This window comes from Artemia sp. Qi Xiang Cuo, chromosome 11 (assembly GCF_049724085.1).
Source record: "Artemia sp. Qi Xiang Cuo chromosome 11, ASM4972408v1, whole genome shotgun sequence".
NCBI lineage: Eukaryota > Metazoa > Arthropoda > Branchiopoda > Anostraca > Artemiidae > Artemia > Artemia sp. Qi Xiang Cuo.
Genome location: NC_142804.1, coordinates 28,083,859 through 28,111,490, shown reverse-complemented (window position 1 = coordinate 28,111,490; position 27,632 = coordinate 28,083,859). Strand labels below are relative to the sequence as shown.

The following is a 27,632-nucleotide window of genomic DNA, read 5'->3' as shown; positions in this document are numbered from 1 at the left end:
TTGGTTGTGGTTTACCTTGTCACAGTTACATTTTCTTGATTTTTCAAAGTTCATTTTGAATTTCTTTCGTTGAAATGCAAGAGTTGGAATATTTCAGTAGTGTTTGGTTGTGGTTTACCTTGTCACAGTTACATTTTCTTTTTTCTTCAAAGTTCTTTTTGAATTTCTTTCATTGAAATGCAAGAGTTGGAATATTTCAGTACTGTTTGGTTGTGGTTTACCTTGTCACAGTTACATAATCATTATTTTTCAAAGTTCATTTATAATTTATTTCTTTTAAATGAAAGAGTTGGAATATTTCAGTAGTGTTTCGTTGTGGTTTACCTTGTCACAGTTACATCTTCTTGATTTTTCAAAGTTTATTTTGAATTTCTTTCATTGAAATGCAAGATTTGGAATATTTCAATAGTGTTTTGTTATGGTTTACCTTGTCAGAGTTACATTCTCTTGATTTTTAAAAGTTCATTTTCAATTTCTTTCATTGAAATGCAAGAGTTGGAATATTTCAGTAGTGTTTTGTTGTGGTTTACCTTGTCACACTTACATTTTCTTGATTTTTCAAAGATCATTTTGAATTTCTCTCGTTGAAATGCAAGAGTTGGAATATTTCAGTAGTGTTTGGTTGTGGTTTACCTTGTCACAGTTACATTTTCTTGATTTTTCAAATTTCATTTTGAATTTCTTTAGTTGAAATGCGAGAGTTGTAAGATGTCAGGAGTGTTTGGTTCTGGTTTACCTTGTAATAGTTACATTTTCTTGATATTTCAAAGTTCATTTTGACTTTCTTTCGTTGAAATGCAAGAGTTGGAATATTTCAGTAGTGTTTGGTTGTGGTTTACCTTGTCACAGTTACTTTTTCTTCATTTTTCAAAGTTCATTTTGAATTTATTTCGTTGATATGCAAGAGTTGGAATATTTCAGTAGTGTTTGGTTGTGGTTCACCTTGTCACAGTTACACTTTCTTGATTTTTCAAAGTTCATTTTGAATTTCTTTTGTTGAAATGAAAGAATTGGAATATTTTAGTAGTGTTTGCTTGTGGTTTACCTTGTCAGAGTTACATTTTCTTGATTTTTCAAAGTTCATCTGAATTTCTTTCCTTGAAATGTAAGAGTTGGAATATTTCAGTAGTGTTTGGCTGTGGTTTACCTTGTCACAGTTACATTTTCTTGATTTTTCAAAGTTCATTTTGAATTTTTTTCGTTGAAATGCAAGAGTTGGAATATTTCAGTAGTGTTTCGTTGTTGTTTACTTTGTCAGAGTTACATTCTCTTGATTTTTCAAAGTTCATTATGGATTTCTTTAGTTGAAATATGTTTTTTCGTGCTTTACCTTGACACAGTTAAATTTCCTGATTTTTGTTAGGTTAGGTTAGGCTAGATCAAGTTAGATTAAGGTTAAGTTAGGTTAGGTTAGGTTAGCCTACGTACGCGCGTACGTAGGCTAACCTACCTAACCTAACTTAACCTTAATCTAACTTGATCTAGCCTAACCTAACCTAACAAAAATCAGTAAATTTAACTGTGTCAAGGTAAAGCACGACAAACATATTTCAACTAAAGAAATCCATAATGAACTTTGAAAAATCAAGAGAATGTAACTCTGACAAAGTAAACAACAACGAAACACTACTGAAATATTCCAACTCTTGCATTTCAACGAAAGAAATTCAAAATGAACTTTGAAAAATCAAGAAAATGTAACTCTGACAAGGTAAACCACAGCCAAACACTACTGAAATATTCCAACTCTTGCATTTCAAGGAAAGAAATTCAGATTAACTTTTAAAAATCTAGCAAATTTAACTGTCACAAGTTAAACAACAAGCAAACACAACATAAATAGTTCAACTCGTGAATTTCAACAAAGGTAATTCAAAATGAACTTAGAAAAGTAAATAAAGTTTAACTTCGACTAGATAAATCAGTCCGAAAAACTACTAAAATATTCTAACTCTTGCTTTTAAACAGAAGAAATTCAAAATGAACTATGAAAAATAAAGAGAATGTAACTCTGACAAGGTAAACCACAACCAAACACTACTGAAATATTCCAACTCTTGCATTTCAACGAAAGAAATTCAAAATGAACTTTGAAAAATCAAGAAAATGTAACTGTGACAAGGTAAACCACAACCAAACACTACTGAAATATTCCATCTCTTGCATTTCAAAGAAAGAAATTCAAAATGATCTTTGAAAAATCAAGAAAATGTAACTTTGACATGGTAAACCACAACCAAACACTTCTGATATATTCCAACTCTTGCATTTCAATGACAAAAATTCAAAATGAGCTTTGAAAAATCAAGAAAATTTAACTATGACACGGTAAACCACAACGAAACACTACTGAAATATTCCAACTCTTGCATTTCAACGAAAGAAATTCAAAATGAACTTTGAAAACTCAAGATAATTTACCTGTTACTAGGTAAAACAGAACAAAACACTACTGAAATATTCCAACTCTTGCAGTTCAAAGAAAGAAATTCAAAATGATCTTTGAAAAATCAAGAAAATGTAACTGTGACAAGGTAAACCACAACCAAACACTACTGAAATATTCCAACTCTTGCATTTCAACGAGAGAAATTCAAAATGATCTTTGAAAAATCAAGAAAATGTAACTGTGACAAGGTAAACCACAACCAAACACTACTGAAATATTCCAACTCTTGTATTTCAACGAAAGAAATTCAAAATGAACTTTGAAAAATAATGAAAATGTAACTGTGACAAGGTAAACAAAAACCAAACACTACTGAAATATTCCAACTCTTGCATTTCAACGAAAGAAATTCAAAATGAACTTTGAACAATAAAGTGAATGTAACTGTGACAAGGTAAACTACAACAACACACTACTGAAATATTCCAACTCTTGCATTTCAACGAAAGAAATTCAAAATGAACTTTGAAAAATCAAGAAAATGTAACTGTGACAAGGTAAACCACAACAAAACACTACTGAAATATTCCAACTCTTGCATTTCAATGAAAGAAATTCAAAATAAACTTTGAAAAATCAAGAAAATGTAACTGTGACAAGGTAAACCACAACCAAACACTATTGAAATATTCCAACTCTTGCATTTCAACGAAAGAAATTCAAAATGAACATTGAAAAATCAAGAGAATGTAACTGTGACACGGTAAACCACAACAAAATACTACTGAAATATTCCAACTCTTGCATTTCAACGATAGAAATTTAAAATTAACTTTGAAAAATCGAGAAAATGTAACTGTGACAAGATAAACCACAACAAACACTATTGAAATATTCCAACTCTTGCATTTCAACGAAAGAAATTCAAAATGAACTTTGAAAAAACAATAAAAAGTAAGTGTGAAAAGGTAAACCGCACCCAAACACTACTGAAATATTCCAACTCATGCATTTCAACGAAAAAAATTCAAGAAGAACTTAGAAAAATAATGAAACTGTAACAGTGACAAGGTCAACAAGTAGCAAACACAACTGAAATATTCCAACTCTTGCATTTCAACTAGAGAAATTCAAAATGAACTTTGAAAAATCAAGAAAATGTAACTGTGACAAGGTAAACCACAACGAAATACAACTGAAATATTCCAACTCTTGCATTTCAACGAGAGAAATTCAAAATGAACTTTGAAAAATAAAGAAAATGTAACCGTGACAAGGTAAACCACAACCAAACACTACTGTAATATTCCAACTCTTGCATTTCAACGAAAGAAGTTCAAAATGAATTTTGAAAAATAAAGAAAATGTAACTGTGACAAGGTGAACCACAACCAAACACAACTGAAATATTCCAACTCTTGCATTTCAACGAAAGAAATTCAAAATGAACTTTGAAAAATCATGAGAATGTAACTGTGACAAGGTAAACCACAACCAAACACTACTGAAATATTCCAACTCTTGCATTTCAAGGAAAGAAATTCAAAATAAACTTTGAAAAATCATGAAAATGTAACTGTGACAAGGTAAACCACATCGGAACACAACTGAAATATTCCAACTCTTGCATTTCAACGAAAGAAATTCAAAATTAACTGTGAAAAATCATGAAAATGTAACTGTGACAAGGTCAACCACAACCAAACACTACTGAAATATTCCAACTCTTGCATTTCAACAAAAGAAATTATAAATTAACTTTGAAAAATAAATAAAATGTAGCTGAGACACGGTAAACCACAACCAAACACTACTGAAATATTCCAACTCTTGCATTTCAACGAAGGAAATTCAAAATGAACTTTGAAAAATCGTGAAAATGTAACTGTGACAAGGTAAACCACAACCAAACACTACTGAAATATTCCAACTTTTGCATTTCAACAACAGAAATTCAAAATGAACTTTGAAAAATCAAGAAACTGTAACTGTGACAAGGTAAACCACAACCGAACACTACTGAAATATTCCAACTCTTGCATTTCAACGAAAGAAATTCAAAATGAACTTTGAAAAATCATGAGAATGTAAATGTGACAAGGTAAACCACAACCAAACACTACTGAAATATTCCAACTCTTGCATTTCAACGAAAGAAATTCAAATGAACTTTGAAAAATCAAGAAAATGTAACTGTGACAAGGTAAACCACAACCAAACACTACTGAAATATTCTAACTCTTGCATTTCAACGAAAGAAATTCAAAATGAACTTTGAAAAATTAAGAAAATGTAACTGTGACAAGGTAAACCACAACCAAACACTACTGAAATATTCCAACTCTTGCATTTCAACGAAAAAAAAATCAAAATGACCTTTTAAAAATTAAGAAAATTTAACTGTGACACGTTAAACCACAACAAAACACTACTGAAATATTCCAACTATTTCATTTCGACGAAATAAATTCCAAATGAACTTTGAAAAATCAAGAAAATGTAACTGTGACAAGGTAAACCACAACCAAACACTACTGAAATATTCCAACTCTTGCATTTCAACGAAAGAAAATTAAAATTAACTCTGAAAAATCAATAAAAAGTAACTATTACAATGTAAACCACGAACAAACACTACTGAAATATTCCAACTCTTGCATTTAAACGAAAGAAAATCAAAATGAACTTTGAAAAAACAACAAAAAATAAATGAGACAAGTAAAACAACAACCAAACACAACTGAAAAATACCAACTCTATCAAATCAACGAATGAATTTCAAAATGAAATTTGAAAAATAAAGAAAATTTAACTGTGACAAGGTAAACCACAACCAAACACTACTGAAATATTCCAACTCTTGCATTTCAACGAAAGAAATTCAAAATGAACTTTGAAAAATCAAGAAAATGTAACTGTGACAAGGTAAACCACAACGAAACACTACTGAAATATTCCAACTCTTGCATTTCAAAGAAAGAAATTCAAAATGAACTTTGAAAAATCAAGAAAATGTAACTGTGTCAAGTTAAACCACAACCAAACACTACTGAAATATTACAACTATTTCATATAAATTAAAGAAATTCGAAATTATATTTGACAATTCAAGAAAATGTAACTGTGACAGTGAAAACCAAAACCAAACACTACTGAAATATTCCAACTCTTGCATTTCAAGGAAAGAAATTAAAAATGAACATTGAAAAATCAGGATAATGTAACTGTGACAAGGTAAACCACAACCAAACACTACTGAAATATTCCAACTCTTGCATTTCAACGAAAGAAAATTCAAAATGAACTTTGAAAAATCGTGAAAATGTAACTGTGACAGGGTAAACCACAACGAAACATAACTGAAATATTCCAACTCTTGCATTTCAATGAAAGAAATTCAAAATGAACTTTGAAAAATCAAGAGAGTGTAACTGTGACAAGGTAAACCACAACGAAACACTATTGAAATATTCCATCTCTTGCATTTCAACGAAAGAAATTCAAAATGAACTTTGAAAAATCAAGAAAATGTAACTGTGACACAGGTAAACCACAACCAAACACTACTGAAATATTCCAACTCTTGCATTTCAACGAAAGAAATTCAAAATGAACTTTGAAAAATCAAGAAAATGTAACTGTGACAAGGTAAACCACAACCAAACACTACTGAAATATTCCAACTCTTGCATTTCAACGAAAGAAATTCAAAATGAACTTTGAAAAATCAAGAAAATGTAACTGTGACAAGGTAAACCACAACCAACACACTACTGAAATATTCCAACTCTTGCATTTCAACGAAAGAAATTCAAAATGAACTTTGAAAAATCAAGAAAATGTAACTGTGACAAGGTAAACCACAACCAAACACTACTGAAATATTCCAACTCTTGCATTTCAACGAAAGAAATTCAAAATGAACTTTGAAAAATCAAGAAAATGTAACTGTGACAAGGTAAACCACAACCAAACACTACTGAAATATTCCAACTCTTGCATTTCAACGAAAGAAATTCAAAATGAACTTTGAAAAATCAAGAAAATGTAACTGTGACAAGGTAAACCACAACCAAACACTACTGAAATATTCCAACTCTTGCATTTCAACGAAAGAAATTCAAAATGAACTTTGAAAAATCAAGAAAATTTATCTGTGACAAGGTAAACCACAACCAAACACTTCTGAAATATTCCAACTCGTGCATTTCAATGAATTAAATTCAAAATGAACTTTGAAAAATCAAGAAAATGTAAGTGTGAAAGGGTAAACCACAACCAAACACTACTGAAATATTCCAACTCTTGCATTTCAACGAAAGAAATCCAAAATGTACTTTGAAAAATCATGAAAATGTAACTGTGACAAGGTAAACCAAAACCAAACACTACTGAAATATTCCAACTCTTGCATTTCAACGAAAGAAATTCAAAATGAACTTTGAAAAATCAAGAAAATGTAACTGTGACAAGGTAAACCACAACCAAACACTACTGAAATATTCCAACTCTTGCATTTCAACGAAAGAAATTCAAAATGAACTTTGAAAAATCAAGAAAATGTAACTGTGACAAGGTAAACCACAACCAAACACTAGCTGAAATATTCCAACTCTTGCATTTCAACGAAAGAAATTCAAAATGAACTTTGAAAAATCAAGAAACTGTAACTGTGACAAGGTAAACCACAACGCAACACTACTGAAATATTCCAACTCTTGCATTTCAACGAAAGAAATTCAAAATGAACTTTGAAAAATCAAGAAAATGTAAGTGTGACAAGGTAAACCACAACCAAACACTACTGAAATATTCCAACTCTTGCATTTCAACGAAAGAAATTCAAAATGAACTTTGAAAAATCAAGAAAATGTAACTGTGACAAGGTAAACCACAACCAAACACTACTGAAATATTCCAACTCTTGCATTTCAACGAAAGAAATTCAAAATGAACTTTGAAAAATCAAGAAAATGTAACTGTGACAAGGTAAACCACAACCAAACACTACTGAAATATTCCAACTCTTGCATTTCAACGAAAGAAATTCAAAATGAACTTTGAAAAATCAAGAAAATGTAACTGTGACAAGGTAAACCACAACCAAACACTACTGAAATATTCCAACTCTTGCATTTCAATGAAAGAAATTCAAAATGAACTTTGAAAAATCAAGAAAATGTAACTGTGACAAGGTAAACCACAACCAAACACTACTGAAATATTCCAACTCTTGCATTTCAATGAAAGAAATTCAAAATGAACTTTGAAAAATCAAGAAAATGTAACTGTGACAAGGTAAACCACAACCAAACACTACTGAAATATTCCAACTCTTGCATTTCAACGAAAGAAATTCAAAATGAACTTTGAAAAATCAAGAAAATGTAACTGTGACAAGGTAAACCACAACCAAACACTACTGAAATATTCCAACTCTTGCATTTCAACGAAAGAAATTCAAAATGAACTTTGAAAAATCAAGAAAATGTAACTGTGACAAGGTAAACCACAACCAAACACTACTGAAATATTCCAACTCTTGCATTTCAACGAAAGAAATTCAAAATGAACTTTGAAAAATCAAGAAAATGTAACTGTGACAAGGTAAACCACAACCAAACACTACTGAAATATTCCAACTCTTGCATTTCAACGAAAGAAATTCAAAATGAACTTTGAAAAATCAAGAAAATGTAACTGTGACAAGGTAAACCACAACCAAACACTACTGAAATATTCCAACTCTTGCATTTCAACGAAAGAAATTCAAAATGAACTTTGAAAAATCAAGAAAATGTAACTGTGACAAGGTAAACCACAACCAAACACTACTGAAATATTCCAACTCATGTATTTCAACGAAGGAAATTCGAAATGAACTTTAAAAAATCATGAAACTTTATCTGTGACACGGTAAACCACAATCAAACACTACTGGAATATTCCAACTCTTGCATTTCAACGAAATAAATTCAAAATGAACATTGAAAAATAATGAAAATGTAAATATGATAAGGTTAAACATAAGCAAACACTACTGAAATATTCCAACTCTTGCATTTCAACGAAAGAAATTCAAGATGAACTTTGAAAAATTAAGAAAATGTAACTGTGACAAGGTAAACCACTACCAAACACTACTGAAATATTCCAACTCTTGCATTTCAACGAAAGAAATTCAAAATGAACTTTGAAAAATCAAGAAAATGTAACTGTGACAAGGTAAACCACAACTAAACACAACTGAAATATTACAACTCTTGCATTTCAACTATAGAAATTCAAAATGAACTTTGAAAAATCAAGAAAATGTAACCGTTACAAGGTAAACAACAACCAAACACTACTTAAATTTTCCAACTCTTGCATTTCAACGAAAGAAGTTCAAAATGAACTTTGAAAAATCAAGAAAATGTAACTGTGACAAGGTGAACCACAACCAAACACTACTGAAATATTCCAACTCTTGCATTTCAACGATAGAAATTCAAAATTAACTTTGAAAAATCAAGAGAATTTAACTGTGACACGGTAAACCACAACCAAACACTACTGAAATATTCCAACTCTTGCATTTCAATGAAAGAAATTCAAAATAAACTTTGAAAAATCATGAAAATGTAACTGTGACAAGGTAAACCACATCGAAACACAACTGAAATATTCCAACTCTTGCATTTCAATGAAATAAATTCAAAATGAACTTAGAAAAATTAAGAAAATGTAACTGTGACACGGTAAACCACAACCAAACACTACTGAAATATTCCAACTCTTGCATTTCAACGAAAGAAATTCGAAATGAACTTTGAAAAATCAAGAAAATGTAACTGTGACAAGGTAAACTACACGAAAACACTACTGAAATATTCCAACTCTTGCATTTCAAAGAAAGAAACTCAAATTGAATTTTGAAAAATCAGGAAAGTTTAACTCTGACATGGTAAACGACAACCAAACACTACAGAAATATTCCAACTCATGCATTTCAACGAAAGAAATTCAAAATGAACTTTTAAAAATCAAGAAAATGTAACTGTGACAAGGTGAACAACAACCAAACACAACTGAAATATTCAAACTCTTGCATTTCAACGAAAGAAATTCAAAATGAACTTTGAAAAATCAAGAAAATGTAACTGTGACAAGGTACACCACAACCAAACACTACTGAAATATTCCAACTCTTGCATTTCAATGAAAGAAATTCAAAATGAACTTTGAAAAATCAAGAAAATGTAACTGTGACAAGGTAAACCACAACCAAACACTACTGAAATATTCCAACTCTTGCATTTCAACGAAAAAAATTCAAAATGAATTTTGAAAAATTAAGAAAATGTAGCTGTGACAGGGTAAACCACAACCAAACACTACTGAAATATTCCAACTCTTGCATTTCAACGAAAAAAAAATCAAAATGAACTTTGAAAAATTAAGAAAATGTAACTGTGACACGGTAAACCACAACTAAACACTACTGAAATATTCCAACTATTGCATTTCAACGAAATAAATTCTAAATGAACTTTGAAAAATCAATAATATTTAACTGTGACAATTTAAACCAAAACGAAACACTACTGAAATATTCCAACTCTTGAATTTCAACGAAAGAAATTCAAAATGAACTTTGAAAAATCAAGAAAATGTAACTGTGACAAGGTAAACCACAACCAAACACTACTGAAATATTCCAACTCTTGCATTTCAATGAAAGAAATTCAAAATGAACTTTGAAAAATCAAGAAAATGTAACTGTGACAAGGTAAACCACAACCAAACACTACTGAAATATTCCAACTCTTGCATTTCAACGAAAGAAATTCAAAATGAACTTTGAAAAATCAAGAAAATGTAACTGTGACAAGGTAAACCACAACCAAACACTACTGAAATATTCCAACTCTTGCATTTCAACGAAAGAAATTCAAAATGAACTTTGAAAAATCAAGAAAATGTAACTGTGACAAGGTAAACCACAACCAAACACTACTGAAATATTCCAACTCTTGCATTTCAACGAAAGAAATTCAAAATGAACTTTGAAAAATCAAGAAAATGTAACTGTGACAAGGTAAACCACAACCAAACACTACTGAAATATTCCAACTCTTGCATTTCAACGAAAGAAATTCAAAATGAACTTTGAAAAATCAAGAAAATGTAACTGTGACAAGGTAAACCACAACCAAACACTACTGAAATATTCCAACTCTTGCATTTCAACGAAAGAAATTCAAAATGAACTTTGAAAAATCAAGAAAATGTAACTGTGACAAGGTAAACCACAACCAAACACTACTGAAATATTCCAACTCTTGCATTTCAACGAAAGAAATTCAAAATGAACTTTGAAAAATCAAGAAAATGTAACTGTGACAAGGTAAACCACAACCAAACACTACTGAAATATTCCAACTCTTGCATTTCAACGAAAGAAATTCAAAATGAACTTTGAAAAATCAAGAAAATGTAACTGTGACAAGGTAAACCACAACCAAACACTACTGAAATATTCCAACTCTTGCATTTCAACGAAAGAAATTCAAAATGAACTTTGAAAAATCAAGAAAATGTAACTGTGACAAGGTAAACCACAACCAAACACTACTGAAATATTCCAACTCTTGCATTTCAACGAAAGAAATTCAAAATGAACTTTGAAAAATCAAGAAAATGTAACTGTGACAAGGTAAACCACAACCAAACACTACTGAAATATTCCAACTCTTGCATTTCAACGAAAGAAATTCAAAATGAACTTTGAAAAATCAAGAAAATGTAACTGTGACAAGGTAAACCACAACCAAACACTACTGAAATATTCCAACTCTTGCATTTCAATGAAAGAAATTCAAAATGAACTTTGAAAAATCAAGAAAATGTAACTGTGACAAGGTAAACCACAACCAAACACTACTGAAATATTCCAACTCTTGCATTTCAACGAAAGAAATTCAAAATGAACTTTGAAAAATCAAGAAAATGTAACTGTGACAAGGTAAACCACAACCAAACACTACTGAAATATTCCAACTCTTGCATTTCAACGAAAGAAATTCAAAATGAACTTTGAAAAATCAAGAAAATGTAACTGTGACAAGGTAAACCACAACCAAACACTACTGAAATATTCCAACTCTTGCATTTCAACGAAAGAAATTCAAAATGAACTTTGAAAAATCAAGAAAATGTAACTGTGACAAGGTAAACCACAACCAAACACTACTGAAATATTCCAACTCTTGCATTTCAACGAAAGAAATTCAAAATGAACTTTGAAAAATCAAGAAAATGTAACTGTGACAAGGTAAACCACAACCAAACACTACTGAAATATTCCAACTCTTGCATTTCAACGAAAGAAATTCAAAATGAACTTTGAAAAATCAAGAAAATGTAACTGTGACAAGGTAAACCACAACCAAACACTACTGAAATATTCCAACTCTTGCATTTCAACGAAAGAAATTCAAAATGAACTTTGAAAAATCAAGAAAATGTAACTGTGACAAGGTAAACCACAACCAAACACTACTGAAATATTCCAACTCTTGCATTTCAACGAAAGAAATTCAAAATGAACTTTGAAAAATCAAGAAAATGTAACTGTGACAAGGTAAACCACAACCAAACACTACTGAAATATTCCAACTCTTGCATTTCAACGAAAGAAATTCAAAATGAACTTTGAAAAATCAAGAAAATGTAACTGTGACAAGGTAAACCACAACCAAACACTACTGAAATATTCCAACTCTTGCATTTCAATGAAAGAAATTCAAAATGAACTTTGAAAAATCAAGAAAATGTAACTGTGACAAGGTAAACCACAACGAAACACTACTGAAATATTCCAACTCTTGCATTTCAACGAAAGAAATTTGAAATGAACTTTGAAAAATCAAGAGAATGTAACTGTGCCACGGTAAACCACAACCAAACACTACTGAAATATTCCAAATCTTGCATTACAACGAAAGAAATTCAAAATGAACTTTGAAAAATCAAGAAAATGTAACTGTGACATTGTAAAACACATCCAAACACCACTTAAATAGTCCAAATCTGGAATGACAACTGAATGATTTCAAAATTAACAAAATGATATCATTAGAATTTAAGTGTGACAAGGTAGACCATCACTAAAAATACGTGAAATATTCCAACTCTTGAATATCAATTAGAGAAATTCGTAATGATCTTTGAAAAATCAGGAGAGTGTAACTGTGACAAGGAAAACCTCAACGAAACACTATTGAAATATTCCAACTCTTGCATTTCAATGAAAGAAATTCAAAATGAACTTTGAAAAATCAAGAAAATGTAACTGTGACAAGGTAAACCACAACCAAACACTACTGAAATATTCCAACTCTTGCATTTCAACGAAAGAAATTCAAAATGAACTTTTAACAATCAAGGAAATGTAACTGTGACATGGTAAACCACAAGCAAACACCACTGAAATATTCCAAATCTTGCATTTCAACGAAAGAAATTAAAAATAAACTTTGAAAAATCAAGAAAATGTATCTGTGACAGGGTAAACCACAACCAAACACTACTGAAATATTCCAACTCTTGCATTTCAACGAAAGAAATTCAAAATTAACTTTGAAAAATCAAGAATATGTAACTGTGACAAGGTAAACCACAACCAAACACTACTGAAATATTCCAACTCTTGCATTTCAATGAAAGAAATTCAAAATGAACTTTGAAAAATCAGAAAAATGTAACTGTGACAAGGTAAACCACAACCAAACACTACTGAAATATTCCAACTCTTGCATTTCAACGAAAGAAATTCGAAATGAACTGTGAAAAATCAAGAAAATGTAACTGTGACAAGGTAAACCACAACCAAACACTACTGAAATATTCCAACTCTTGCATTTCAACGAAAGAAATTCAAAATGAACTTTGAAAAATCAAGAAAATGTAACTGTGACAAGGTAAACCACAACCAAACACTACTGAAATATTCCAACTCTTGCATTTCAACGAAAGAAATTCAAAATGAACTTTGAAAAATCAAGAAAATGTAACTGTGACAAGGTAAACCACAACCAAACACTACTGAAATATTCCAACTCTTGCATTTCAACGAAAGAAATTCAAAATGAACTTTGAAAAATCAAGAAAATGTAACTGTGACAAGGTAAACCACAACCAAACACTACTGAAATATTCCAACTCTTGCATTTCAACGAAAAAAATTCAAAATGAACTTTGAAAGATCAAGAAAATGTAACTGTGACAGGGTAAACCACTACCAAACACTACTGAAATATTCCAACTCTTGCATTTCAACAAAAGAAATTCAAATCAACTTTGAAAAATCAAGAAAATGTAACTGTGACAAGGTAAACCACAACCAAACACTACTGAAATATTCCAACTCTTGCATTTCAACGAAAGAAATTCAAAATGAACTTTGAAAAATCAAGAAAATGTAACTGTGACAAGGTAAACCACAACCAAACACTACTGAAATATTCCAACTCTTGCATTTCAACGAAAGAAATTCAAAATGAACTTTGAAAAATCAAGAAAATGTAACTGTGACAAGGTAAACCACAACCAAACACTACTGAAATATTCCAACTCTTGCATTTCAATGAAAGAAATTCAAAATGAACTTTGAAAAATCAAGAAAATGTAACTGTGACAAGGTAAACCACAACAAAACACTACTGAAATATTCCAACTCTTGCATTTCAACGAAAGAAATTCAAAATGAACTTTGGAAAATCAAGAAAATGTAACTGTGACAAGGTAAACCACAACCAAACACTACTGAAATATTCCAACTCTTGCATTTCAACGAAAGAAATTCAAAATGAACTTTGAAAAATCAAGAAAATGTAACTGTGACAAGGTAAACCACAACCAACACACTACTGAAATATTCCAACTCTTGCATTTCAACGAAAGAAATTCAAAATGAACTTTGAAAAATCAAGAAAATGTAACTGTAACAATGTAAACAACAACAAAACACTACTGAAATATTCCAACTCTTGCATTTCAATGAAAGAAATTCAAAATGAACTTTGAAAAATCAAGAAACTGTAACTGTGACAAGGTAAACCAATCACTACTAAAATATTCCAACTCTTGCATTTCAGTGAAAGAAATTCAAAATGAACATTGAAAAATCGAGAAAATATAAGTGTGACACCGCAAACCACACACAAACACTACTTAAACATACAAACACTTTAAATTCAACCACATAAATACAAAAATAACAGTGCATAAACAAGAAAAGTTACCTGTGACCAGTTCAACCACGAGAATACACTACTGAAAAATTCCAACTCTTGCATTTCAACGAAGGAAATTCAAAATGAACTTTGAAAAATCAGACCTTTGGAGGGGGGAGGGGCCGGGGGAGGGGGTCGTTCTGTGTCTCAATGCACAAAAAAAGTATAAAAAATGGGGGAGGGAAGGGGAGGGGAGGAGGGGAGGGGAGGAGGAGGAGGAGGAGGAGGAGGAGGAGGAGGAGGGGGGAGGAGGAGGGGGAGGAGGAGGATGGGAGGAGGGGAAGGGGAGGAGGAGGGAGGAGATGGAGGGAGAGGGGCCCCTTTGGGGGGCCAAAGGGGGAGGGGCCCTTTGGGCCCCGGGGGGGGTCTGGGGGAACCTTGAGGGCCGGTGGGCCCTTTGGGAGCCCAGTGGACCTTTGAGGACCGGTGGCTTCCTTCGGGGTTGGGGTAGAGGGATTGGAACCCTTCGGGGTTGGGGTAGAGGACCTCATGACACTGTTCAATGGAACTTGTGTATTATAACGACCACAGATTTTCACCCTCAAATTCTCTTCTATAATCTTCTTTTAGAATGTCTCTAACTGTTTCGCCGAAATAATTCCATAACCTGTCTAAAACGGTTTCGCCCAAATAATCCCTAAACGTAATTTCAGCGTGTTCCTTTTGTTTTTGGCATCTCTGCGCTAACGCATTTCAAATTAAGAAGAAACCTGATTCCCGCGCGAAAACAATTCATCGCTAAGATGTTTCTTGGAGAACTGTTTCCATGGCGTTTGGTTATTAATATCTTTGGAGTTCGACCAAAAGAGTTGTTTCCGAGGCAAAGACATTAATGACTTTGATCTATTCCTGGAGAAATGTTGACAGTACCTGTCAGACATTATTAAACTTTGCCTGGAAACAATTTGATTAATGACTGACAGCACAGGTGTTCCAAATTCCCAATCGATTACGCAATCAATTTCCCAGAAATCCATTTCCCCTAGGGACTCTATGCCCATATTTGGTGTGCTGTCACGAGTAGCACCCCCCTTCTACTAATATCTGTGGCATGGTACTTTCTAACAAGGTTCCGATAAGACCTTGGAATAAAAAAAAAGAAGAAATTTGCAATATCGGAAATAATCAATTTGCACACGTCTAAAATCATCACGATTGAGGATTGCATGAAGAACAGTATAAAACAAAATAGATCACAATGGTCACAATAACTTGTGAATGGTCACAATATACTGGTGAAGACCAGTATAAAACAAAATAGAATGGTCACAATAACTTGAGAAAAGCTTTGCCAAGGCTCTCCGGCTGCAATGACCACGATTTGCAACAATTTTTGAATAGCCAATCTTTACTTTTATTTTAATATCAACAAGAGTATGATGCCCATGGGTGTAGGCAGCATATTGTCTAGGGGGGGCAGTCGATAGCGTGATGGAGGGCATTTTATCAACTGCTTTTCCAACCATCTGCTTTTTCAGACATATCTAATGTAAATTTGAAGGTCTAGGGGGCAGCTGCCCCCCCCCTGCCCCCTCCCTACGCCCATACTGATTCCTAATATGATTAATGGTACTTCAAATAGTTAAACCTAACCAACAAATAGAAGTAACACAGGTGATACAAAAAAAATACTGCAATATAAATTCTCAGAAGAAGAATCATTGTTAAAAATAAGAGACTCACATTCATCAACATTTAGATATAGCCCTATACTACGAAATGAAGAGGCGACTTGTTGCACAGAACGCAAAAGCCCAAGTTTAGGGCGGCTGATTAAAAGCAAGTCATCAGTTTAAGTATATATTTCTGAAACTTAAAATACTAAAATCTGCATACATGGGCGCCTATAAGCTGAATTCCAGGGGGGACAAACCTCGTCTAATTGGCACTTTTAATGCTATATAATAGAAATTTCAGAACAAAAATATAAAAATAAGGCAACATCATTCAGCCAGGAGGGGAATTTGGCCCCCCCCCCCTCTTATGGGTGCCTATGTCTGCATACATTTCTTATTCAAAGCAAGACAGTCTAAGATAAAGTTTTATTGAAACTATGATGCATAATTGTGTGCTTATTTCACCCAACATTATCTTTAATTTAAGCTTCAAGCTTCAACTTATTCATCTTATTAATATTCCAGAATTTTGGCATTCAAACACAGTCAACTCTTGACCTACGAAATATATCAACTATGACCTGTCCTGATATTAGGTCAATTTCAACTCAGACTGACACAGAAATTTTACAGGATCTACTTGGGAAAAGTATCAAAAGATATAATAAGCACAATAGAAGAAAGATGAAAAGGATATTTAGCAAGGATTCAGAGTCAGATCTTTATGCAGACTACAGGTATCCGAGGTTGTTATTGTGCGTATTAAAAGGTCTTGCAACGAAAAATAAAACATTGTAATATAAACCTTAATTTATCATTCAGAGTTCTACAAATTTAAAGTAAGACATGTTTCGTAGCTTAAAGGTCCATATTGTGTGATTTTAAGCTACAGAAACCTTGGGCAGTGTATTATGTTAAAATCTGGATGTTTTGATATTCTGTTTGATGTACTTTTTATATATCCATCAAAAAAAAATTTTGCATTAAACATTAACTAGTTTAAGGAAATTGTATTGAAATTTAGTAGGCCAAAGAAATATTATTTAAACTTAGCTTGCAAACACAAGTTGTATTAAAAATTTAGTAAACAAAAAAAGAGTTAAGATTAGTTAGCAAAAAAAGCAAGTAATATTAAAGCTTTCTGAAAAAAAATAATCATCTTTCATTAAAATTTTTTAAAGCAAAAATAACTATAAATTCTCAAAAAAATGCAATAAAGCTTTGTGTAAAAAAAAACAAAACAAATTAAAATTTGTTTAGGAAAAAAACTATTTTTGAGACTTTACTTAGCAAAAAAGAAGAAGATGTATTAAAAGCTGGTGAACAAACAAAAAGCTTATTAAAGCTTAGTTATCAGAAAAAAATAAGTTCTGTTAAATTTTAGTGAACAAAAAAAAGTATTAAAGGTTAGTATGCAAAAAAAGAGGAAGAGTTTGATGGTTTGTCTCATATAATTAAATCTACAAGATGCATGGGATACACTTTTGGGCTTAAGAGTTTAATCGAGCTACCAAGCTGTTTCATTTTTCAAGACGAAAACAAAATTTCCTTAAACTGATATAAAATTGCGGTACTTATGCATTATATCTTACACACGAAAGAAATCAGATGTGGTTAATGCTAATGAAATAAAATAGGATGCAAATATAATAGTTTAGAAACAAATTTGGGCTATATATTTGCACATTAGGGGGGGGGGTAAAGCATAGCATATATTAAATACGTAAACTAACCTAGGTACCTTCTTCCCCTTCCTAAACCCCAAAAAACAATAGTTTAAATATCGTAAACGTAATGAGAAACCACGACTTGCGATTCATTTCTCTATTGCAAATACCCGTTTGACTGGTTTCCTCTAGTGTTTCCCGATACAGTATATAGTGGTGTGTAAGATATAATGCATAAGTACAAAAATTGCTAAAAGAATCAAAGGGAATTTTAGGTAAATTCTGTATACGGCTCCTCTGTGACCAAAAATACAAGTAACTAGAAATACACTTTTTAGGCTTTGGGAGGTCAGTCGAGGCATTAATTTGCCTGATATGTTTAAACTAAAACCTTAATTCCTCAAAAAAATCTAACGTTACTAAGAAAATCAGATATATTTTGTATTCCTAAAAACTTAAGCCTAAATTTGTTAAAATTATGTAACGTTACTGAGAAAATCAGATAGATATAACGCACTTGTAGATGAAATGACAAAAATCCACAAGCTATCTGAATAAGAATTTTTAGGTTTAGGAGGTCCTGTCGAGGCATTAAGTTCCCTTATTTCTGAAAACTAAAAGCTGAGTTTCTGAAAATGATCTAAGATTACTAAGAATATCCAATAGATTACAAGCGAATTCATTTGAAACGGTCAAGATCCACAAGTTACTTGAAATATATTTTTTAGGTTTAGGGCAAAGAGTATGGATAACTTATGAGAGTGGAAACTGGGAACTAGAGTTGACAAAAAGAGACTATCAACGCCATCTAGCGTTTCGAGCACTTGGCATTTTTTAGAGCTCTATAATCATTTTTCTGTTAGGAACTGAGATCAGAAACTTATTACAACCGTAATTCATCTAACAAAACTAATTAAATTAATTATTCGTATTATTACACTGAAAAAAAATGTCAAGTGTCACCGAACGCTAGATGGCGTTTTTAGTTTTATTTGTCGACACTAGTGTTCGTTCGCACTCTTTTAAGTTACCCATACTCTTTGGCTTAGGATGCTAGTCAAGGTATTAAGTTACCTTATTTTTAAATTAAAAGTTAAGTTTCAAAAACCTGCGGAATACAGTTTGTTTTCTTTTCTTCAAAGCTGATTGATTGCAGTAATAGTTATCACATATTCAATTGTTCTTTACTAAGTATATTTTCTTCTAGGTCCTCAAATGAAGAGCCTGAGCCTAAGAACCAACAGACGAATAACATGCTCAAGAGCAGGATTTCATTTAAACCCGGTAGAGCTAACAACAACTTGTCTCACAATCTAACAGAAAACGAAGGAAGTTTTGACCCTAACTATCTGCATGATAACAAATTTTCTCCCACAGAAGAAAGCGTGAGTGAAATTTCAAAGACTAAAGGAAAACTCAATAGCCAGAATTATGAAAAAGCAGAATTATCGCACTCAAAAAGTCCTGACATTAATCAATCATCCCAAAATGACTTCTACTCATCAGCATCTGTAAGGAGTTCAAATCAAAATCTGAATCGTAACGAGGCTGAAAGAGGATTTGGAAGAATTTCTTCGCCACCTGTTCCAGCTGTAGCTAAAAGGCTGCAGGAAAATGGTGGAATACCAAAAGAAAAGTGGGAATTTGAAGGAAGTGAAAAGTCGAACTTTGAAGACCGGATGCTAAAATTGGCAACAGTTCTTTCAAATTCAAGACTTTGAGCTTGCGAGTAATGAATTTTTGATATGTAGAGTTTTCATACAGTCAAACTTTACCTATATGTTTGACTTAGAAACTATATTATCACACACGGGATGAGTTGTCACTTTTAATCCAAGAAGATTCTTCCAGAAACGTCAATTCAGAAAAATTGGAGGAGGGGTTAAAAATGCATTTATCTAAATTTGGGAAGATATATATATATATATATATATATATATATATATATATATATATATATATATATATATATATATATATATATATATATATATATATATATATATATATATATATATATATATATATATATATATATATATATATATATATATATATATATATATATATATATATATATATATATATATATATATATATATAAAATATATATATATATATATATATATATATATATATATATATATATATATATATATATATATATATATATATATATATATATATATATATGCAATTCTTTCAAAATCAAGGGGAGGGTACCTTCTAGAGATCAAAACAGCAAAATTGAATATTTCTAAAGTATACTTTGGTGGAAGTACTACTTGCAAATGTTCAAAGTTATCAAGTATTGTGTGACGTATCAAAGTGCTGATTTTAAGCTAACTGTTTTCTACTTCTAATGTTAATACTTTTTAATGCAAAAAAAAAAAAAAAAAACTGGCAGCGGTGAGCAGTGGCTTTTATTTAGAAATTCAGCTTATTGTCTTAAAATGTACGCCATTTTGACTCTAAAAGAAAAATTTGAATCTGTCCAGCTCTTACGGACTAGACATTGACATCGTTTATCTCGAGAATTTAAAAGACGTATGTATTTCTGCAAATAAATGACTAAATTCCAGAATAACTCTAAAATTAAAAGAGGGTAATCCCCAGCAAAAGATACATCCATGGATTCACTTTGTTGAGGAATTTCAGTATTAAAATATAAAAAAGAGATAGCTCAAGAGAATCTGAATGAGGGTATAGATCAAGGCAAAGTTATCTTTCTACCCAAACTTTAGATGTCTTTTGGTCCTGAAATTAGCTAGCTACTTCCCTGAACTTAGATCTGGAAGAGCATCGACTCGGGTACCGAAGGCCCGATTTTAGTGAAAAGGTAAAGGATAAGGCACTGAACTTTACAATCCCTACCGACAATGCTGATCTCCACTTCTTGGCCCTTCAGCTAGGAGATACAATGGGGACTGGGGACCAGGCATCGTGTGGTTGTGCACACTATTCGCGTTTACCTTCCCCATATTCCTCCAGATACCCGTTTGGGTTGATTCTGGCTGAGCTTACATAGTCATGCCACTTACCTCCTTTCCAAACCAAATACCCAGCAACACTAGGACTCAAACCCTTATCCTCACAGACAAAGGATTTTGAGTCTAGCGTGCTAACCACCCGGGTAGGACGGCTATTAATAAAATATACAAAATATTAACTTTTTTTAGCTTGAAATACTTCGAATAGTTACTAATTAGCTCATTCTTAAGAGTAGTAAAAATATTGAACGTTCAAAATCTTTCACACTCATGGCTTCCAGTTATAGGGAGAATCCGAATTCTTTCAATACGTAAAGATTTTAGGATTTCCAGATTATTAGCTTGAAACCATCAATGGTATGGCTTTTCAACTTGAATATAGACATTTATCAAGGTGGTAACTATATTGAAATCATTCGCATATCTTTCTGGAACTTGCGAGGAAGTGAAACTTGACTTTATTTTGAATGATTTTTAGGTTAAGCCGCATTTTACTTTTGAATTCATTGGGAATTCTGAAGGCTTGGATATTGTAATTACTTGATGGGATAATTTCATTTTTTGTCAAAGCTTTCTATATATTTGGAAAATTAAAATTATATTCTTTGAAGTGTGTATGCTAGTGAATCTAAGCATGTATTATTTAGCAGACTGGTTTCTGTTGATAACTTCCAGTTTTTATTTTCGCATATTTCTTAGATTTGTTTTTTCTTTCCACTGTCGAACCCAAGATTTTGCTTCGAAAGGAAGTTCTGTATGATACATTTATTCGAAATGATGGCACTCTAACTGCATAATTTTTTTCGGTAGACCTAGCGTATATTGCAACTGATGAAAACTAGCTGCTACTTCTCAGTCTTATTTTTCTCACTCCAAGATTTGATATGACCTGAGGGTTCAGAGAGAAAGAGGGAAGGAGATGGAAAAAAGTAAAGACTCAATCATAAACAATAACACAGAAAAGACAAAGCCTTGTTTGACCGTTTCCTGAAACCTGTTAAATCTTCATTCAACGTCCCGTCTCCATACTGCAAACCCAAACGAAGCTTAATCAAGTGCCCCTAACTGGGGGCGCTTAGTAAGGAGTGAGGTTGCTTCCACGTATCGATACAAATACGAAGTGTATACAAGTGGTATTAACTTTATATTAGTCGTAAAATCAAACAGTTTGTTGTAACGAACTGTAAGTAAGGAGCAACACGGCTCTAAAAACAAAATTTTGGTATCAATAGATATATTAAAAGAAAGTGTTAAAGGCTTGACAAAATATCAATAGGTATATCAAATGCTTGTTATGGTGAAACCAAATATATAAAATTCATTAGGTTTAGTGCTACCAATCAAAAGCTAAGTCCCAGATTTTCAAAAGATTTTCAAAAAAGGAGGAAAATTCCCTTAAAGGGATCCCTTAAATGAAAATAACATCATCAAATTCAGCTTATCCGAAAACCCTATTGTAGAAGTTCCAAGCTTCCATCTGCACAAATTTGGAATTTTGTATTATTTTTTTTTGCCAGAAGAAAAATCACGTATGTGTGTTTATTTAAATTTTTTCCCAGGGATGATTGCATCGAATCAATAGTCCTAGAATAGCGGGGAAGGGCTCATTCGAACTTAAATTTAAAGTTATATTGCCCTTTTTAAGTGACCCAAAAAATGGAGGGCAGCTACACCCCCTCCCACTCCCTTTTTTCATCAAAGTCGTCCGATCTATTGATGGCCAAAAGATGGCCATTTTGTTCAGCATAGCTGAAAGGTCCAATAACTATGCCCTTGGAGATAACATGACCCCCCAGAGTCCCTGGGGAAAGGTCTTTAAGTTATAAATTCGGCCCATTGTTTACGTATTTTCGTTTACAGTTACAAAATTTGCTATTTGTATATTGTATATTTATGCATACATTTTTCGGGTTGAGGGGGGAGGGTGAATTTTCTGTTGGGGGATCTTCCAAAGAGAGAGTTTTCGATGGCATTTCCATGAAATCCCATGAAGAGAGTTTTCCATGAAGATCCAAGTTTCTGAAGTTTTCGGGGGGTGAACTTTACAGGGGAGATTTTACACTAGGGGAATTTGCCAGAATTCCTGTACGAATTTTTTTTTATTAGTCTTGCTTTCGTTTTGCCGACTCAATTTTATATGTGGAGCTATTAAAGAGAATTGTCTAAAGAGGAAATTTGAGAATAGATTTTAAAGAGAAAATGTTTACCGGGTTGGAGTTGTCTAGAGAATCAACCCGTGGGAGGAGGGATTCTGAAATAGCAACGAAGACGACACTGCCTTTCCATAACAAACAACAAAAGCACGAAGAACAATAGGGAAGTCTTTTTGCAAGACAGTGAAGATAATTCAAATGAATATTTCGGCCCTATGTCCAAGGGCCGTCCTCAACAAGACAAAAATATACAGAAGAAATCCTAGCCACAGTATACTTTTTGATGAATCCACCCTTATTACCAACGACCTAGGCATTAAGCAGGTAGTCCGAGAATCAATTGAAATCAGACTTAAGATTAATAATAATATTTCCTAAAATAGGGACTTGGGGGAATATACACTAAATGCTCTATACACAACTTTAATTAAAAATGATCTTACGAAATATTTAAAAAAACTAATAGACATTAACACAGAACTGGTTACAAAAAGATCTTTGAGATTAGCTGCTAAAAAGGCTGGATTAGCAATAAGAACGTGTTTTTAAATTATTTTTCTTTCATTTTATTGAATCGCCTTGTTTTACCTTACTTTTTATCAGTCCTGGTTAAATTTCGCTGAAGTAAGGATGCTTGGACTGTTTTGAAAACATTTTTAATTGTTGGTTTTATTGGTCGCATGTTGTGGTGAGTCTTTTTTCTTTTATATATTTTTGTCTTGCTTAGGACGGCTCTTGGACATAGGGCCGAAATATTCATTCAAATTATCTCCACTGTCTTGCAAAAATCTTTCCCTATTGTTCTTCGTGCTTTTGTTGTTTGTGTAGGAGGGACACAAATTCGCCATGGGGGAGTTTTCCACGGAATATATTCTCCAGTAGGAAAATTTGTCGACGGAGAAGAGGATTTTCGGAATGATTTAATAGAAAATATTTTTTTTAAGGAATTTTCCTGTAGGAATTTTCCCAGCAGTGTGGAGATTTTACTTGGGAATAAATTTAAGGAAATAACGCTAAAGTTTGATTTTTTGTCTCGATTCTTTAAGGACGACTACTGAAGCACGAGAGCCGTTTAATTAGAATAATAAGATTTTTATAAAAGCTCAGAAAACTTTAGCGTAAAGAGCGATTTATTAAGAGGGGGACAGCCCACTCATATAATTAGTAATTTCTGTTCCTTTTAGGTTTTGATGTTGCTCCTTACTTTAAATTTAAAAAAAAACTTGTTTTTTTTATTTAAAAAGAGGACAGAACGAATATGAAATAACCAAGAAAAGATATTAGATTTAGAGTTTTGAATAAGTAAATTATTAATATTTAATTTCGCGTTATAAGGCACAAAAGAAGTGATCAGTATGCTTCCAATTATTTATCGAGCCCAAACCCCTAAGTTTTATGTATCTGTTGCATTTTCTCTTAAAGGAATCGAGCATATGGCGTCGACTCGTCTCACAGCGTTGGTTTCAAATATTTCTGAAGGGTAGATCAGGGCTGATTTCAAGAACTCTTTTTAAGTGACTCCCACTTGATGATTAATGAACTTATTTTATTATTCTTGATCGTGTTTTACAAACTAAATCTACTTTAAAATTGCTTATTAAGGAAGACAGTAAGCACTCTCTAAAAGAAACACTTTCCCTTTACTAATTTTTAAGCTGACGAGAAATTTTTTTCTGTTAGAAATTAGAATCTGAAGATCCAACATTTCAATTCGGGAACTTCTAAAGATGTAGGTTCATTGCAAGCTTGTCAAGGATTATAATACCACTTCAGTTTCTATTTCTTAAGCCTTTTTGGTATTTTGCGATTCCACTGCAGGTTTCTGTACAGTAAATTCCTTTTTCAAAAATCTCTCATTTAGTCAATGCTAATTCTAGTTTTTCACCAGTTCTAAAATTAAAGCGGCTCACTCTGCTGGATTTCCAGAGCCTGCATTTTACAAATAATTTACCATCCATAAATATCCACGTTGCTAAAGGTTTGTGAAGTATCTTACAACTAGCCTTAAAGGTAATTTCAAAGGGATATCACGTGAAGTCAGTTCAACCAAAATACAACTATGAAGTTCAAATATTAATACATGTCAAACCATGCACAAAGCGAATCTAATGCTACTCATCCAACTAAACTTTGAGTCAGTACAGAAGTCCATTGCTCCCCAAAAAATGAAACTGTTCTGCTGCTTGTTAGGTATTCGAATAAGTCTTGGTGGTCATAGTTAACAATCATTTACACTTGGTATCATATGTTTGGCATTGCTCCGATGGCTGCAGGCTCAAACTTGAAATGCAAAGACATACGTAACTTGTAGCCCCCTACAGTAAAATAATATAATGGAAGTACACAGTGTTAGGTTTATTCCCAACGGCGGATAAAATATCTGAATAAAGTAATGTACAGGAGAGTAAAACGAATAAAGAAGAAGTAATATGACAGAGAAGGCTTTGCTAGATAACTTTCCCGTGAATAAATGTTCCCTAATATGGAATTCTAATTTTTATTACTAAAAAAATCCTTGCTTAATATTTGCTTGCAAATGTTTCTTGGTTAAAGGTACACCCGCAATACCCTGCAAGACTCCTGCGAATCTTGCAGGATGCCATGGTCCCAATAATTATTTATTTCTAGAGAAGTTCTTATCAATATTTTATCAATTAGTTTGATGTATTGTAATTGAAAATGATCTTCTTCCAATCACTATTAGGCTCATTGTCACTGTCTTCTTGAAACAAGAATACAAGGTTCAGCCTTAGCAAGTTGCAATTGAAATAAGAACTTATTAAATTTAAAAAAAAAAAAAAAAAATCAATTCGTAGAAATGTTTGGAGCGTGAAAAACATAGCTTTTACACATTAACCTTGGTTTGTAAATTTAAGGATAATGTTATAAGCTTGAGTTTTTCAAGATTTGGATGCACCTTTTTTTTATTTTACTCGTGTTTTTTTGGTCAAATCTTGGCCTTCTATTTCTTATTTAACTTCATTAGATCCTTACCTTTATTCAGTCTTGTCTTGCTTTGGTTGGGGTTACAGCGGGCCTATTTTACTATTTAAATCATTGTTACCACATTTTTAAGACCATTTCCACTGGGAGCCAGTATTTTGCACTAGGACGAGGTGATAATGTTGGGCTGAATTTGCATTAATTAAACTGCGTTGGGCTCGTTTTTGTAGGTTAAGTGCTGTATCGGTTTAATTCTGCGAAGGTGGACTTTTGCATCAGTTGAATTCTTTCACGGCTAATTTTGAGTAGGTTTAAGTTTTTAGCAAAGCCTTTAAAAAACGAAATCTATAAATGGTTGTGAAAGATAAACAGGTGCTTGAATAAAAACGGTTTAAGAACTCCAATAGTTTTATATTTTTATTTAGTAGAAGTTTTTAAGAACTTTTTAAGGGGAAATAAAACACCTTCAAGCATTTTTGCATTAATTGACACTTTGGAGCAAATAAAGTTCCTTATTGATATTTGACATAGAATGGTAATGATGATGAGGTAGATTGAAGGGCAGTGTATCCTGCTGGTGCTTCCACGGAACTTTGTTTCACTTGATTTTTCATACCTTCTTAAATTTTTTAGTCACTGGGTAACAAAAGACAGTTTTATCAGAGGCATATTCAAAAAGTTGACCACATAACAAGAGAAAACTTTTAATGGCTCCAATTTTTATATAATGAGTCACACAGGTTCTTTGATTGCCCTACATTCTTATTTTTGAAGGTTTGAGAAGCTGGAAAATAAATTGGTAGGGATTCTTGTGCATATAACTCAAAGGCTTAACCTTAATTTTAACAGCTCTTTTGCGGTGGTACTCCAGTTTAGATGAATTTTTCTCTATCATATGTTCAATGTAAGAGCTATTTTTAGCACTTCATACTACCTTGAAAGCTCTCCTAGAAGACATGATTCACTCTTATTCTTAAATCCTTGTATTTGGCTCAAGAGGACCCCTTCCTCGTGCCCAACAAAATTGGCTGGGGGCTAAAAAATTGGGGCTTCTGTAGGATCGCCCAAGAGGAGCGGGTGCAAGGAGGATAAAAAAAGGGCCAAAAGCCCTGCTGTCCCTAATCAGGTTAAAATGCAGAGCCGTTAGTCCCCGGGGTCAAGAAGAACCAAATACAAATGTTATTAATTAGAGCCAATAAAGATTTCTGAAAAAGAAGTACTTTGAGAAAGGCAGAGAGCCAAATTGAAACTTAACATGAACAGAAATAAAGTCCTTTATTAGTTCAATCTTGAACCGACCAAAAATTACTGTCAGAGAATAAATAAAACCCAAACTGAACAGAAATTAAAGTAATCAGTTACATCATAGGCAGCGCAATAGCGCTGCCTAAGTAAAGAACAATGTTGGCATAATGTATTATCATTTTTTTTCTTGGTTTTAGACCAGGGCACAAGGTACCGAAGTAGTTGTCGTAGAAACTTTGAAAAGGGCTCATTAGATTGAAAATTGGAGTGGCTAGTGCCCTTTTTAATAGTCGAAAGTGATTAGAAAGAAGGCAACTAAAACCCCTTCCATGCCCACCATTTCCCGAAACA

At 32.4% G+C, this 27,632-nt stretch overlaps 2 protein-coding genes across 3 annotated transcripts in view; both read left to right on the top strand.

Moving 5' to 3' along the window:
- LOC148946836 (uncharacterized) overlaps nucleotides 1–19,847 on the top strand; it is a 131,555-nt gene extending 111,708 nt beyond the window's left edge. For both annotated transcript variants that reach the window (XM_089096643.1, XM_089096642.1), the window contains exons 6-7: nucleotides 16,809–17,020; nucleotides 19,158–19,847. In XM_089096643.1, the coding sequence (XP_088952769.1) occupies nucleotides 16,809–17,020; nucleotides 19,158–19,671 (726 nt within the window). In that variant the 3' untranslated portion in view covers nucleotides 19,672–19,847. The remainder of the gene's footprint in view (nucleotides 1–16,808; nucleotides 17,021–19,157) is intronic.
- A 3,864-nt stretch (nucleotides 19,848–23,711) lies between these two features.
- LOC148946833 (protein-L-isoaspartate(D-aspartate) O-methyltransferase-like) overlaps nucleotides 23,712–27,632 on the top strand; it is a 167,655-nt gene continuing 163,734 nt past the window's right edge. The window contains exon 1 of the mRNA XM_089096652.1: nucleotides 23,712–23,781. The gene's annotated coding sequence lies outside the window, so the exon portion shown is untranslated. The remainder of the gene's footprint in view (nucleotides 23,782–27,632) is intronic.